This window comes from Callorhinus ursinus, unplaced genomic scaffold, assembly GCF_003265705.2.
Source record: "Callorhinus ursinus isolate GAN/ISIS: 27379988/994484 unplaced genomic scaffold, GSC_fseal_2.0 scaffold11, whole genome shotgun sequence".
In the NCBI taxonomy this organism is placed as follows: domain Eukaryota; kingdom Metazoa; phylum Chordata; class Mammalia; order Carnivora; family Otariidae; genus Callorhinus; species Callorhinus ursinus.
Genome location: NW_027397073.1, coordinates 58,742,747 through 58,758,694, shown reverse-complemented (window position 1 = coordinate 58,758,694; position 15,948 = coordinate 58,742,747). Strand labels below are relative to the sequence as shown.

General features: G+C 36.9%; 1 protein-coding gene across 5 annotated transcripts in view; it reads left to right on the top strand.

Moving 5' to 3' along the window:
• The window catches only part of PPP4R1 (protein phosphatase 4 regulatory subunit 1), a 58,731-nt gene that overhangs the window by 24,737 nt on the left and 18,046 nt on the right, over positions 1 to 15,948 (top strand). For all 5 annotated transcript variants that reach the window (XM_025886512.2, XM_073898532.1, XM_073898533.1 and 2 more), the window contains 6 exons: positions 652 to 794; positions 1,488 to 1,634; positions 4,375 to 4,482; positions 4,621 to 4,686; positions 5,359 to 5,517; positions 9,459 to 9,586. In XM_025886512.2, the coding sequence (XP_025742297.2) occupies positions 652 to 794; positions 1,488 to 1,634; positions 4,375 to 4,482; positions 4,621 to 4,686; positions 5,359 to 5,517; positions 9,459 to 9,586 (751 nt within the window). The remainder of the gene's footprint in view (positions 1 to 651; positions 795 to 1,487; positions 1,635 to 4,374; positions 4,483 to 4,620; positions 4,687 to 5,358; positions 5,518 to 9,458; positions 9,587 to 15,948) is intronic.

The following is a 15,948-nucleotide window of genomic DNA, read 5'->3' as shown; positions in this document are numbered from 1 at the left end:
CATTTATGATGTGCAGGATAGGAATCTTCTTTTTATCACATATCTGATTCTCCTGCCATTACTCTTAGGCAGTTCATCCTTTTGAAACCCAGAGATTTGAAATGGTGTGTTTATCATACTGAAATTTGCTGTACATACTTGGGTCTTTTCAGATTTTTTTTATTTCTTTAACTTGATTGGTCTACTTTAACAGTCACTTACCATTATAGTCTTAATTTTATCCATGAATTCTTATTCATTGATTAAATTTAGCTTAGGAACCGGTCCGTATGAGGCTCTTAAATAGTCCTAGGAGGCTCTTTAATAGTTCATAGATAATACATATTTTATTGATGTGAATATTGGATTTTTAACCCCTAACATATGTGACACAATGTAGGTGATGGATAAATTTGGTCATAATAGGAAATGATTGCATACTTGGTACACAGTAGGAAGATAGAAGCCTGGGATGGGAATAGGGTCTTCCTTTTACTCATGGGATTGACCTGCATATGATTGTGAAAAGGTTCCTAGAGTTAGAGAACGTTGTGTAAGTCCTTTTTATGCCAACGATGGAAGTCCAAAGCTTTCCTAAACAGTCTTAAGCCCAGGCAAAGATTTTGTTACTGTGGGAGAATGTGTTTGCTCACTTTTCTCTTATTTCAATAGAACCAACCGTGAGAGCAGAGCTGATGGAACAGGTGCCTCATATTGCATTGTTTTGTCAAGAAAACCGGCCTTCAATCCCATATGCTTTTTCCAAATACTTACTACCTATTGTGGTTAGATATCTCGCAGATCAGAATAATCAGGTAAGAGTGCCATTTACAGGTTCTTACTGGAAATGCATGTAGTATGATGTATGTAGAATGGCCTCCCCTAGCTGGTCTCATTTGAGTGTTTTTTCCTCTTAACTTCGTTACTCTGTTTTTCAAAATGACCATGTGTCTTAGACAAGGTATGTTGAGAGTCTGGCAAATCTAGGACGTCTCCTTAATGCCGTTACAAGGTGATGCCCAGTAGCCGTGTGAGAACATGGTACCCTCATGGGTGTCCCTCAGAAAGTTTGGTAATTTGGGAGCCACCTTTCACAAGGATGGCTTTTCTTTTGCATGCATGAGAGCATGCGAGCCGGGAGGTGGGGCAGAGGGAGAGGGAGAGAAGCAGACTCTCCACTGAGTGGGGTACCCAACGCAGGGCTCAATCCCAGACCCTGAGATCATGACCTGAGCTGGAATCAAGAGTCGGGTGCCCGACTGACTGAGCCACCCAGGTGCCCCACAAGGATGGCTTTTCTGTTCCATTACATTTGTCGTATCGCAATCTACCAAGTTCTGTCTTTGCAGTAGCTGGAGGAAATGGCGACAAGTTTTTATTTGCAAGGTTTTGCCAGTTATGAATCCCTTTAAGTTGAGATAAAAAGTCTTCAATATTGTGAAAATCAAGTAATAGAATTTTGTTATATCATGTATGTACTTTGTTTATACTGCTGAATTTTTTCCTAGGTAAGAAAAACAAGTCAGGCCGCTTTGCTGGCTCTGCTGGAGCAGGAGTTAATTGAGCGATTTGATGTGGAGACCAAAGTGTGCCCCGTCCTCATAGAGCTAACTGCCCCAGATAGCAACGATGATGTGAAAACAGAAGCTGTGGCTGTAAGTAGAAGGCGCTTTTTCTGTTCAGGCAAACATTAGTCACTGTATTCACAAATAGTAGGTGCTCAAATATTAATGTGCTATGGAGTTTGTTCGTATTAGGTATCAAAGTAGCCACAAATCATTAGAAAGGGCTAGAAAGGGACATAGGCACACAAAAAAGGTCTGTGTTTGATAGGCCCCATGTTATGCTTTGCACCCGTGAATTAGATGGCTCTTTCACTGGGCTCTGAGAAAGCAAGATATGCAGCAAGAAAATAATAAGTAACTGAGTTCATTATTATGGAAAAAGAAGATGGGAGAAATAATCAGTGCAGTTATAACAAAAAACACAAAAACCCTGTATTGGGTGAAGAAACGTTTGTGAAACTTGAGTTGCTGTTGAACACTTTTCTCAGCACTATGTAAGCACAGGGGAAAAAAAATAGCTCCTGCCCTTGACAGTGTGCTTTGGGGGAAGGATAATCAGGCAAGTAATTTTATTATAATGATATATGACATGTTATAGAAATTGTGATTATAAGAAAAACACATGGATTAAATCATGTGTGTAACAAAGTCTGGTATAATAAATCCATCTAAAAATTCAAATCTACTTGGATAGTGAGAGTTTACTATTTAAACCTAAAATAGGGGCGCCTGGCTGGCTCGGTTGTGGAGTGTGCGACTCTTGATCTCGGGGTTGGGGTTCGAGCCCTGTGTTGGGTGTAGAGATTACTTAAAAATAAAATAGAAACGCTAAAATAATAGCATCTTTGTTGATAAGAAGAGAATTATACAAAAATTGGATAGTGTTTCTGGATCATTAGGATGAATTAGGTCCTCTCTCTAGTCCCCTTTCCCTTGGAGATTTCTTGATTCCATTATTTTTTAGATACTCCATACCAGTTAATAATAAATTTAAGGGTGCCTGGGTGGCTCAGTCAGTTAAGCGGCTGCCTTCGGCTCGGGTCATGATCCTGGGGTCCTGGGATCGAGCCCCACATCCGGCTCCCTGCTCAGCAGAGAGCCTGCTTCTCCCTCTCCCTCTGCCTGCTGCTCTGCCTACTTATGCTATCTCTCTGTCAGATAAATAAAATCTTTAAAAAATAATAATAAATTTAGATACTTTTCAGTAATATCATTTTTATTGAAGTGAAATTCACATAATGAAAAACCATTTTAAAGTGTACAATTAAGTTAGCATTTAGTACATTCACCATGTTGTACAATCAGCACCTCTGTCACCTCCCAAAATGCAGATTTTTTTTCTTTATTTCACAGGTTTCTCAGTGAAGGAAATCAGTTTTTGCATAACTGAGCAGAGTTTAACTTACTCTATTATTTTTATAGGATTTAACAATAGTGAAACATTACAGTTGTAGTAGAGAGACTATATCCAGCGCTGGTATGAAACCCATGATTCTTTTGTGGTCGCCTTATTTATTTTATCATGCTTTGCACACCCTGGCTTCCTAGTTGTTCTCTATCTTGGAGATAATTCATTCTGATGAGTTTCATTATGTTAGATCAGTTATACAGTGTATAACTTTGGATCTTTAGGGCTTGAAAATGCTTAGAAACCGTACAGAGTCAAAGAACAAAACTGGCTTTGGGATTTGGGAGATACAGATGTTATCTCCAGTTCTGAGGATGCTGAGATTTTGATAGGGATTGTGTTGAATCTATAGATCAGTTTGGAGATAGTCACCCACCTAACAATCCATTAGTACGATAGATCTCTCCATTTATTTAGGTGTTTTATGTTTCTCATCAATGTTTTGTAGTTTTCAGTAGACAGAGTACATATATATTTTGTTGAACTATGTTTCTTAACATTTTTGTGAATGATACTGTTTCTAAATGTTTTCATTTCATTGCTAATTTATAGGAATACGTTTGATTTTTGGTTCTGACATATGTCCTGAAAACTTCTAAGCTCACTTATTTGTTCTAGTGACTTCTTTGCAGAGTCCTTGAAATTTTTCTATGTAGACAATCATATCCTGTATGAATAGTTTTTTCTTTCTTTGCAATCTCTATTCCTTTTACTTCTAATCATGTTTGTATGGGCCAGGAGTAGGTGTGATAATAAAAGACCATCAGATTTCTTTCTGTACTAACTGGGGGGTGGGGTGGGGAATTTATTTAAATAGCATTGGGCTGGTTTTCAGACATAGTTCATCCTTGTTTGCCTGGGACTGCGTTACCTGAAACTGTGCATGTTGGAACTGGGTCCTTGCCTCCCTTAGAACCAAGGGACACAGTTCTCTTATGCACGAGTTTCTGTTAACACGGTACTTTGCAAGGGAAGGACTGCCTCTAGAGTGTCTTTTCTTAGCAGTACAAATATACTAAACCCAAAATCTTCTTGTGGATAATCTTTCCTTTGAACAGTGACCATTTGTTTTCTTACTGGGAAAATTTGGGTGGGGGAGGTTTACTTTTAAAGTTATCAGGCAAAATGATTAATAAGATTGAAACTATAGTCAAATGAAATTTTTCAGATTTTCTCTGGGTTTACTGTGCATAAATAATTATTTAGTAATTGGTTGATTTTATTGGTAGTAGTAAATATCTATTTTTCTGCCTTGAACCTGGATAAATAAGATGAATGTTTTTTGTGCTGTATACAGTATAAGGATGCCATGACCTATTTTATATTTCCTAAAGTATACACTTCTAATAAGTTAGCAAACTTAACTGGAACAGTCTTAGTTTGAAGATGTTTTCAGTGTGCTTTTGTTCTTATCCATTTTAGATAATGTGCAAAATGGCTCCCATGGTTGGGAAGGACATTACAGAGCGTCTTATCCTCCCTAGGTTTTGTGAGATGTGCTGTGATTGCAGAATGTTTCATGTTCGAAAGGTATTTTTTAGGCATTTTGTTTGTTTAAGAACACATGGTTTTAGTGGTTACTGTATTGATATGTGAAACTTAAAAGATTATTTTAAAAGCACTGTGTATGTAAGATTTTTGAAATGTCAGTGATGCTTTTGTTGTCAGGTCTGTGCTGCCAATTTTGGAGATATTTGCAGTGTAGTTGGCCAGCAAGCTACTGAGGAGATGTTGGTAAGTATTGCAGACATAAAGGGGTAGTAAAGGAGTAAGCAGTACACTACAGAGTAATACATAAAGTTTAAAATGCATACATTTACCCCCCAATTTTATTAACACAGTCTCATGAATGTGAACTAGAAAGATAATATGACTGAGTTTGGGAGTTCACATTTCTATACTCTAGGCACTTGGATTGTGTTTTGATTATAGTTTGTTAAAAATGCAGGTATATGATGTGTAAGGACCATTGATTTATTTTTACCTCTCCCACTTCTATTAAATCAATTCTTATTCGAAGAAATCTGTAATTTTATTGTAACTCTCAAGTATTCTAGTGACAAATCTACAGCTTGTTATTTTTAAATGGTTAGTGCATGGGGATATACATGCTTTGTGTACCAGTTAACATACTGGAAGAGTTTCTGAAGTCATCCATTAGGCAAAACAGTAGGTACAAGCTTTTGCATAACATTTAAGCTGTATTTGTTGTTTCTGCTTTTCCAGTCAGTAGTGCTCTGAATTAGGTGTGATTTATTTCAAATTACTAAGTTTTAATACGAAACCGATCTTCTAAATTGTTATAGGAAAATCTAGTATTTTGAAACACTGTGAAAGCAGAAAATGAAATAAAATGAACCACTGAAACCTGTGTTGTCTGCCTAACACACCACTGTCCTTGCGTAGCTGCCCAGGTTTTTCCAGCTTTGTTCTGATAACGTGTGGGGAGTCCGGAAGGCTTGTGCTGAATGTTTCATGGCTGTTTCCTGTGCGACATGTCAAGAAATCCGACGGACTAAATTGTCAGCACTGTTTATTAATTTGATCAGTGATCCTTCACGTTGGGTAGGGTTTTGTCTAATTACCATTTTTATAAAATAATACATTTTACACGAAACGTGATTTTGATTTCATGATTTAAGAAACAGTTTATCAAAGTATGTTATTGTTAATCCTTTTAGGAGTAGACAGTAGGCAAACTACTGTATTAACTTTTTTTTTAACTGGACAGAACGTCTGTACAAATAGAAATCATGTTCTCATTCTAAGGATATGATGTGGCATATTGATTTTCAGGTGTTAAACCTTCAATAAGTCTCACCTGGCCATAGTGTAATAATTTTTGATATGTTGCTGGACTGTTTGCTACTATTTTGTTAGGGGTTTTTATATCCATATTATAAGACATAATGGTCTATAGCTTCCTTGCAATGGCTTTTTGTGTGTGTTTTCTTGACAAGGTAATAATGTCCTCATAAAACAAGTTGGGAAGGGCTCCCTCCTCTTTTTTTTGGGAGAATTTGTGAAGAATTGGTGTTCTCTTTTAAATGTTTAGTAGAATTCAGCAGTGATGCCGTCTCAGTTTGGACTTTCCTTTGTGTGTAGTTTTTTTTGGTTTTTGTTTACTAATCTCTTCACTTGTTATAGGGCTATTCAGATAAGCTTCACTTGTTACAGAGTTATTCAGATTATTTCTTCTTGAGTCAGTTTTAGTGGTTTGTCTAGGAATTTGTTTCATGTAAGTTATCTAATTTGCTGGTATATGATCATAGTATTTTCTTCATAATCTTGGTATTTCTGTAATGTCAGTAGTAATGTCCCTCCTTTCTGGTTCTAGTAATTTGACTCTTGTCTCTTTGTTTCTTGGCCAGTCTGCTAAAGTTTTGTCTGTTTCGTTCATCTTTTTAAAGCTTTAGTTTCACCAGTTTTCTCTATATTTCTGTTCTCTATTTCATTAACTTTCACTCTAATCTATATTATACCTTCTCTCCTGCTTCCTTTTGGTTTAGTTTGCTCTTATTTTTCCAGGGTCTTGAGGTGGAAGATTAAGTTAGCAGTTTGAGATCATCCTTCTTTCTTTTGAGTTACCATCCAGGGTAACTGACTTTCAACCTGAAGAGCTTTCTTTTGCATTTATTGTCATGTAAATTTGGTAGCAGCATTCTGTTTCTGTTTATCTGGGTGTGTCTTTATTTTGCTTTCATTTTTTTTTTTTGAAAATAGCTTTGTTGGATATAGAACTCTTGGTTAACAGTTTTGGTGGGTTTTTTTTTTTTTAATTTCTTCAAGCACTCTGTGTCTTCCCCACAGCCCTCTGATCTCTCTTGTTTTTGTAGGAAGTTAGGTTTATTTTATTGGGGTTCTCTTGTGAGTGATACGTCACTTCTGCTGCTTTCAAGATTTTCTTCTTTTGACTTTTGGCATTTTTAGGTCTCTTTTAGTTTATCCTATTTGTTGAGCTTCTTTATGTGTAGATTATTGATTTTTAATAAATTTGGGACATTTTGAGCCATCATTTCTTCAAATAGTGTGTCTTTTCCCTCCTGGTATTCCCATTACACATATGATGGTGCACTGAATGGAGTCCCACATTTTCCAAGATTCTGTTCATTTTTCCTCATTTTCTTTTTTCTCTCTGTTCTTTGCTTAATCTATATTAACATACCTTGAGTTCCCTAATTCTTTTTTTCTACCAGTTCAGATCTACTTAAGTTTATGTGGTTAGTTTTTATTTCAGTTATTATACTCTTCAACTCCAGAATTTCCATCTGGTTCTCTTCATTAACTTATGTTTGATATGACACCGTCCTCATTCCTTCCTTTACTTGACTCATGCTCTCCTTTCGTTCTGTGAACAATTTATAATGGTCACCTTGAAGTTTTTTTCTAAGTCCAACATCTTAGTGTTCTCACACGTAGTTTCTGTTCCTTAAATTTTTCTCCAGTCTATGGATCATACTTTTTTGTTCCTTTGCATGCCTTAAAAATTTTGTTTAAACTGGTCATTTTAGTTAATACAGCAGATTTGGGTACTTGAATCCCTCTCTGGGACTTGTTACTGTTACTTGCTTGTTTAGTGACTGGCTGGAATGTGTTAGTGGACTCTTACTCCCCCCTCCAGGAGGCACAGCTTTGGGCTTGCCTACATGCCTATATCCCATCCTGGGATGACCACATTTTGATGGGAGTAGGAGGGACAGGAGCCCCACGTTCCCTTGGCTCATCTCTCCTGGCCTTATAAGCTGGGGGGTAGGGACTGTATTCTGAGTATTATCAGGGCCCAGTGTTTTGAGCCACGTCTAAGGTAGAGCTTCCATTCTACCAGTGGGCATTGTGTAGAAGAAGGGACACCCAACAGGTGGCTGGGGGCAGGATGGAAAACATTGAAAGCCCTCTGGCTGGAAGTTAGAAGAGAGGGAGGCCAGTGTTTTTGGCTGTAGCAGTCGGGAGTAGAGGTTCTGCCTCCCTGGTTCAAATACCACAGACTCTCAGCGTTCTTTTACTGAATATTTATAGCTATTCCTTCTTTTGTTGTTTGCCTGCCCTTAGGACTATTTGCAGAGGTTTTAATTGGTGGGGTTTTGGGGTTTTGTTTCGTTTTTGTTTTTTCCATTTTCAACGATTTCACTGGAGAGTGGGTCAGTGGTGCGCCTTATGCTGTCATGCCTGAAGTAGATCTCAGGACCTTAACCATATTCATTTTCCAAACAGATTCTACATAGAGGAAACACTGTTAAGCCATAGGACGACTTTAATGTTGTTTAAAATGTCTAAGATTGTTAGAAAAGATTATGTAGCTTTATTAAAGTTTTCATTTTGAGACTTTATCATTATCTTGGCTCAATGATATACAGTATTTCCTGCTAATTTGGGAATATGTTTATATTAAAATGAAGGACTCCTTAAATCTGTCATTTGAGGTATATGTAAATCCTGTAACTGTTTGAGACAGAGTTTTAACAGTATCCAGAGTAGACTAAACTCATGCCTATAGTTTTAAAAGTTACCTTTTATGTTTTTATGGAGGTAACATGACGGCTGTAGAGGAGAAAACAACCTGTAAGTTCTCACATAGGCTTCTTATTGCTATCTTATATATAATTCTGGCCTTTTTTTTTTTTTTTAAATCAATTGAATCATTTTGTATCTGCTTCCCCTAGAGGGTAAATAGTAGTAATAGGCGTGCTTCACATGTATTTGCCTCTGCAGAATTTACACGTGTCATGTAATCTTCATTTTAAACCATGGAAAAGGTATTGTTATGCCTCAAGGGCAGGGTCTTAGAGAAATTGGTTTGTGGCTTCTCCCATCATAGTTGCCTCTTCCAGATTGTGTCCTCCCTTCGGCTTCCTTTCATAAAACCTCTTTCCCCCAATTTTTTTTTTGTAACCAAGATTACAAAAATAATACAAGAATACAATATGAAATAAAATTCTATAACCTTTTTTTCAGCTCTCCTACTTGAGACATTCATGGATAACAGTAGTATGTGCATCCAGATTTTTGTGAAATATATTTTAAGTCAGTATTCTGTTTCTGATAAGTGCAGCCATAGTTCTGGCACATCTGTCTTGTTTCCTTGTAGTAAGCAAATTACGGTCTTTTCCCTACCAGAAAACATGAAATGGATGTATCACATTTTGTCGACTTTATTGCCCTATATTTTCTATTTGGCAATCTTGGTTTTCTTCATTCGGTTTTCCTTGAGAACACTGCAGGATTTCCTTTAGTTACATGCAGATGCTCTATGGGATCTCATATTCGTATTCTCATGGTTTAAATATTCAAGACAGATTTTTAAAAATCGAAAGTAAAAGAGAAAATATAAAGAATTTTAAATCCTAGGAGAAGAATGATTTATAGTTCTGAATCTGGGAAGTTTTTTTTAGAAAACACTGTCTTATTACTATCTTATTACTATCTTATCTGTACTTGGGTAAATGGAAAGTAGACTGTTAATAATCCCTTATTTTTATGTTTTATTACTGTTCTCTTTTTCTTTCTAGGTTCGCCAAGCGGCTTTTCAGTCTCTGGGACCTTTCATATCTACTTTTGCTAATCCGTCTAGCTCAGGCCAGTATTTTAAAGAAGAAAGCAAAAGCTTGGAAGATCTGTCAGTAGAAGACAAAAATAGGTATGATTTCTTTAAAATTTACTTTCCAGCTTTTATTGCTTGTGAACGTATTTTTCATTTCCTCTATTTTATAATAAATGTTCTTTTTGGAGACTTTGCTATTTCTCTTGATTGTAAAAATTGGTAAATATTTTTAAAGAGGTATATTTTAAATACATTTGTTAAATGTCTCTTTGGTTAGTTACATCTGAAGTGAGGAGATGAAGATGAGTGTAGCACACTGAGCTGGATGTCAGCCGTAGAGAAAATATAAATGATAGATAATGGTAATTTTTGAATACGTTTATTGAATAAATTAGTTACCTAGTAAACCATCTATTGACATTTAGATGAAGTAATCGTTATACAATTTAAAGGGTTTAGTGTTTTAAGGGGTAAAACCTAATTTAGGAGTATGTTTGTTTAGTATGTAGTCCATTTCTTACTATTACTTTTCTTTCAGTCAGTTATTTTAATTGTGGATCTTGAACTCTGCAGAATGACGATTATAATCTCTCAATCGAGGGGGAAAGTATTATGATTAGCACCAAATTAATGTACTTATTAACTAGAATATCAACTTTAAGTGTAATAGGGCAACTCATTTTAAAATAAAAAGGACAATTCTGATTTTTATTTTTAAATTTTTTTACATTAAGAAATTTCGAGTTTTTGTTTTTAAAATTTATTATACCATATACTTAGGGGGAAAAAAAAATCAAGCCTAACTTAGTCCGTGGGAAATATGCACTTTTACAGGTGTGCACTTGAAATAATTTAGAACCTGCTTTTTAAACAGTCCCTACTGTAATGCTTGAGTTACCATAGTGTCTTGTCCCTCCCTTGTCATGATGCTAATGGACATTTTCTTCTGTAGGTCTTGATACTGTGGTATTTGCTTTCTGGGTGTTTTGATTTGGCAGTTCTTCTTTCTTCTCTGCTGCCTTGTTTTACCTTTTTGCCCGTTCTCCTACTGTCCTGCTGAGTAGCCAAACAAACCTGAGGTACTGTTTTTTGTAAAGGAAGAAAATCACTCTAAACCTGTCTTCCTAGCAAGCAAATTCTGTCAGTTCTTTTGAAAAACAGCTGCTGCAAGGAGTTTGACAAAAATGATGATGGGGGGAAATGTTACCTGTTTTTCATTTTTAAAGTCAGCATACCTTGTTCACTATGTAATTGTGCAAAGACTATGATGTAACTTTTATTTATTTTTAAATCTGGAGAAAGTCTAGTAAGTGAAAATATAAATTTACAGAGGATTGTATAGGTCAGGGGTCAGCAAACTTTCTGTAAAAGGCCAAATAATAAATATTTTCAGTCTCTGCCACAACTGCCATACTCTGCCTCTGCAGCGTGAAAGCAGCCATGGACCGTGCATACGTGGGTGGGCTTGGCTGTGTTCCAATAAAACTTTATTGACAAAAATGGTCGGTGTGGCTACCATGGCCGGTAGTTGTTCTGACTGCCCGTGTAGGACATTACTGGAAGAGATATTTAAAGGTAGTTATCTTTTACCTACAAACCTTAGTTCCTCTTCCAATGTAACTCTTTGTAGCATTGGATTTTCACTATGTTTTTAGACTTTATTGAATTATGTTAATGGTAGAGGGGAGGGAAGAGAGAATTTCTGGCTAAGGAAGGAGTTGTGTTAAATACCATTAAAACCGTTGTGTAGTTTTACTTCCTAACTTCAAAAAAAATAGTCTTATGTATTATTAATCTCAGAACTATTAGTTTGTTTACCCTCTCTTAAATACTGCACTGACTTTTGTTCTAAGCTGTCTTAAAACTTGTTTGTTATTTAAGATTGGTTGATTATGCAGAAATTAATTGAGCACCTACTATGAACCAGCTCCTTTAGATAGAAATCAAGAACTCGGTTCCTGTTCTCAAGGTCCTCTCAGTTTTCCTAGAATTCAGATCTCTCAAACAAATATCTTACAAAGTAAGCAAGTTTTTGACAGTCTGTTTCCACTACTATTTATTATATATTTTCATCTGACCCTGGAAACATTTAATGTCACTTAATACTCTCTGAAGCCTTAATTGATTTTAAACCTCTGACTTTGTATACCGGATTTATCTTTCACCCTAGATCAGGCTATTAATGCTTCTTGGAAGGTGTTAATAAAGGCTACTTGCAGAAGCAGAGTTAAAACATTCATATTTGCATTTTTAAATTATGTAAAATAAGCATTCCCTTTTCTTCTTAGTTGATCAACTGTTGTATTATATTGTTCTCTGAATACACTATGTTCTTTTGGTTCTCTTTGCTTTCTGTTCAAGAAGCTGTTCTGTTCCATCCATACCCATTTAACAAAGTGAATTGTCAGCGTGTTTGCTGTTTCTAGACTTACTACCTCCATGAATCTTTTCCTCAGTTTTTTGGGAAATTCAGAGCTTTTGCATCTTGGCTGTCAGTGCTGGAATATGAGCATGGATTTCTGATCCGTATCTTTTCAATTGTATATTTGCGTATATGCTCAGGCCAGCTGACTGCAAGTCCATCTGCTGCAGCGGTCGAGTTACGAATTTTTGTGTATAGAGCACCTTCACTGGGCCTGGCACATAGTTGGCAAATAGTAAACTTTGAATGAATTGTAAGGAAATCTTTAATCTCAGAAGCCTTAAGGAGCTACATCACTTATGCCACTTTTGTCAGTTTAGTGTAATGCCAGCTGCGTGAAAGTAAAATTGATGGCTGTTGGTACAAATTTGGAAGTATTTCAGTAATATGAAAACTTCATTTAGTTAATTCACAGTACAGGAAAGATGTATGTTCTTTGCTTTCGTGTCAGGACATAGTGCTGCTTTAACCAGATGCCCCCAGGTCATTTTCTCCTGAAATACGTGTACTTATTTTTCTAGGCCCAGAGTCTCTAGTCCAGAACTCGGAGAGTATTAATAGGAAACTTATGTAGACACTAAAGGAAAATTAAGGTTCTGTTAGAGAAGTTCCTGGCTCACCCTGGTGCTCTTGTTGCCTACATCTCTTAGGAGATGGGGTAGTTCTCTCATTTTGCAGAATTAGAGGTCTTCTCAGCTTTCAAAATGATTTTTGCTCTTATAATAGCATTTGGCTCCCAGCTCTTGGAAAAATCAGTATTCAGATAATTTATATTTTTGACAATTCAAAGCAACTGTTATTCATACATGTAGTAATTCTTCCCAGAATTTAACAGTAGGGAAAATTTTTTTGTCTCCTTGAAACCATACTAGGAGTTTTAAGTTTGGACAGACTAGTAATGTAACATTAGGGAAATAGAATGACTTAGCCATTCTTTTTTTTTTTCCTTCCTAAGAATATTAAAGTTTAATCTTAATGGTATGGTGAGAATAATAATCAAGGAATTTCAGGCCCATGGGATACTTCTGCATACTGAATGGCCTTTGTTGCTGCTGCTGCTGCTGTTTGTTTGTTTGGGCGGAGGTAAAGGGAGAGAGAGAGAATCTTAAGCAGTCTCCACTCCCAGTGTGGAGTCCAAGGTGGGGCTCCATCTCGCGACCCGAGAGCATGACCTGAGCTGTACTTGAGAGTCGGACGCTTAACCCACTGAGCCACCCAGGTGCCCTCTGAATGGCTTTTTAATTAGGTTCTTTTTGTGTATTTTAAATGCAGGTTTGTTTGTTTTTTAATTTATCAGATAATGAAGTCTTACAAGTTTTAACCCATTTGGTCTCCACTCCCACCAAACAATATCTTGTTGCTATAATTTTTTAAATTTAATTTTCATATCAGAAAAACTGCAAAAATAGCACAAAAAATCCCATATGCCCTTCAGATTCTCCAAATGTTAACATTTTACCATTATTTGCTTTACTGATTTCTTTTCTGAATAGTTTGAGGTTTCAGACATATTCTTTTTACCTTTCTTAAATATTTCACTGTGTACTTCCTCAGAATGCAGGCATTAATACATAACCATGGTCCAATTACCAAAATTAAGAAATTAACATAGATATAAAATACTGTCATCTAAACTAGAGATCTTATTCAAATTTTACCAATTATCCCACTGAATTCTTTAAAACGAAAGAAAAAATGTCTTTTAATAAGGACCACATGATTGGAAAGTCTGTAATTTGTATAGAAGACATTTATTTGGCATAATAGCACTAGCTCCAAGAACTGTTTTGGAGAGGGAAGGAATCTTAAAGGTTGTTTAAGCCAGTCTCTCATCCTTATGAATAAGGAGTAAGTGTGGAATCATGGGGCCCTTGAAAGACTCACAGGTTTATGGGAATGCAGTGCTGGCACTAGGACAAGGACCTGAGAACTAGGGGCCCAGCTCTCCCACAGGTGTAATAACTCTATTGTGCATGCACACTGTCTATTTTATAGTCCTAAGAATCGAAGGGAAACACCAGAAGTAAAATGCTATTGTGTGATATGTTTTCAAATGACTTCTTACATCTTTTTTCTATATTTTTCAAGATGTTAAAGTAATCGTGTTTTTTAAAAATACATATTTTTGAAAATAGTTTGAACATTACCATGAGATAAAGCATAATCAGAGGGAAGTTGATAATTTCATGGGAACATGTACGGTGGCTCCTTAACTAGAATATTACACAGGTGTTAATGTCACCTTCCGTTTGCTCAATCCTGGTAAGCCTCCTGTTGTATTTAAAGGCACATACTGTTTCAGGGAGCAGCTTTAATTTTTTCCCACACTCACTTTCAAATTTACCTACACACCCATCTTTACTTTCCTCTCATGTTTCTTATGAAAGGTGTGTCCTGACCCACTGAATCTGTGCACCCCTGTTCTTGAGCTCACGTTCTTCTTTCTTCTTAGAAGGACAGTGCTCTATCAGTGATTTCCTCGTCGCCCGTGCCTGCAGTTCCTACATCTCTTCTGACCTCTCTCTCTAAGGCATCCTGAGAAAAATGCCTACACTCTGTTACTCGGTGTGTCTTTCGTGTTTCCATTCATCTTTCTTGCCTTGCGCCCATCTAAGCCCTGCACACGTCCTTCTGAGTTGATGACCTCCACCTCGATCCCTGGTGTCTGACCGGTTTCCCGTGGACATCCCCACCCAGAATGCAACCCAGGTACCGCACTCAGCCTGTCCAAACCAGAACTCATTAGCCTCCTCATTATGCAGTTCTTGTGTTTTCCACTTTTAGTTGGTGCTACCACGATCTGTTCCGTCGCGCTAGCCAGAAATTTGGCACTTTCCAGATTCCTCCCTTTGTTTGCCATCTCCAGCGTGCAGTAAATAAGTAAACAGATCCTATTGGTCCTGTCATCATTTGGATGTGTTTACTTCTTCGTAGCCTTCATTCACCAAGTCCTTGCTGGCACCCCCTGCCCGTCCGGAGTTCCCACCTCCTATCTCACCTCCGCCCCATTTTCTACCCTGCTTCCAGGATGCTCTCTCAAAAATAACGCATCTAAAAATGCAATTCTCCTAATTCCTGCCTTATTCCATGTAGCCCATAGGATCAATTCCAGAGGTGTTGGGTATGGAGAACAGTGGTTCTGGCAAAGTTTTTCACCCTGGTCACCCACTGTTTCCTTCTCTTAGCCATAAGAAACTCATGGCTGTTTGCAGAGTATGTTATACGTTTTATGTCACTCCTGCCTCTGCATATGCCTTTTCTCCCTTGAATACATGTTCTTCCCCTTAGCCTCGTAAGCATTTACTGGTTCTTCTAAATACTGCTCCTGTCATTTTCCTCTAGGCCTTTTCATTTCAACTCCATCCCGCCTCCCGTGCTCAGTGTGCATACTTCTGTACTTACCACTCTGCCTGGCGGTTACTTGCTTAACGTGTTTGGTTCTCCTGTTTGCCTCTAATTTAATCTCCCTGACCAGACCTGCATCTCATTCACATGTGAATCCTCCATAGTGGCTTCATTCCCTGGCTCCTAGTAGGTGCTCAGTATATGTCTGTTAAATTTAATGGAGTCAAATAAAATACAGGGGATAAACATTAAAACTTACTGTAGTGTTTTAGTTTAGATAATAGATGGTGGTAATCAGTGGACTTTAATTTAGGAGCTTGTGCCATCTGTCCTTATCAATTAAGTCATCACTTTATTTTGGGAAAGCCTTTGGGAGTAGAGCTGGAAAGTGTGGAAGAAATAAAAAAAAACTTCATTTACACTAAAATGGATTTTAATATTTTGTGAGATAGCAAATAAGGATCTTTTCTAATACGGTACAGAGGTTTTTTTCCTTTTCTTTTTTATAAAAGCAAATAGGTTTTAATTCTCAGCTTTTCAATACATCATTGGAGCAGTGGCAATACCATAATCCTAAGAATCAGATCATTTTTGAAGTGCATTGTAGGAATTTATCTTCCTACAATTTTTCCTTAGTTTTATTATTGAAATTAGCCTGGTATTTTAAGAATCCTGGGATTCTACAGTGTTA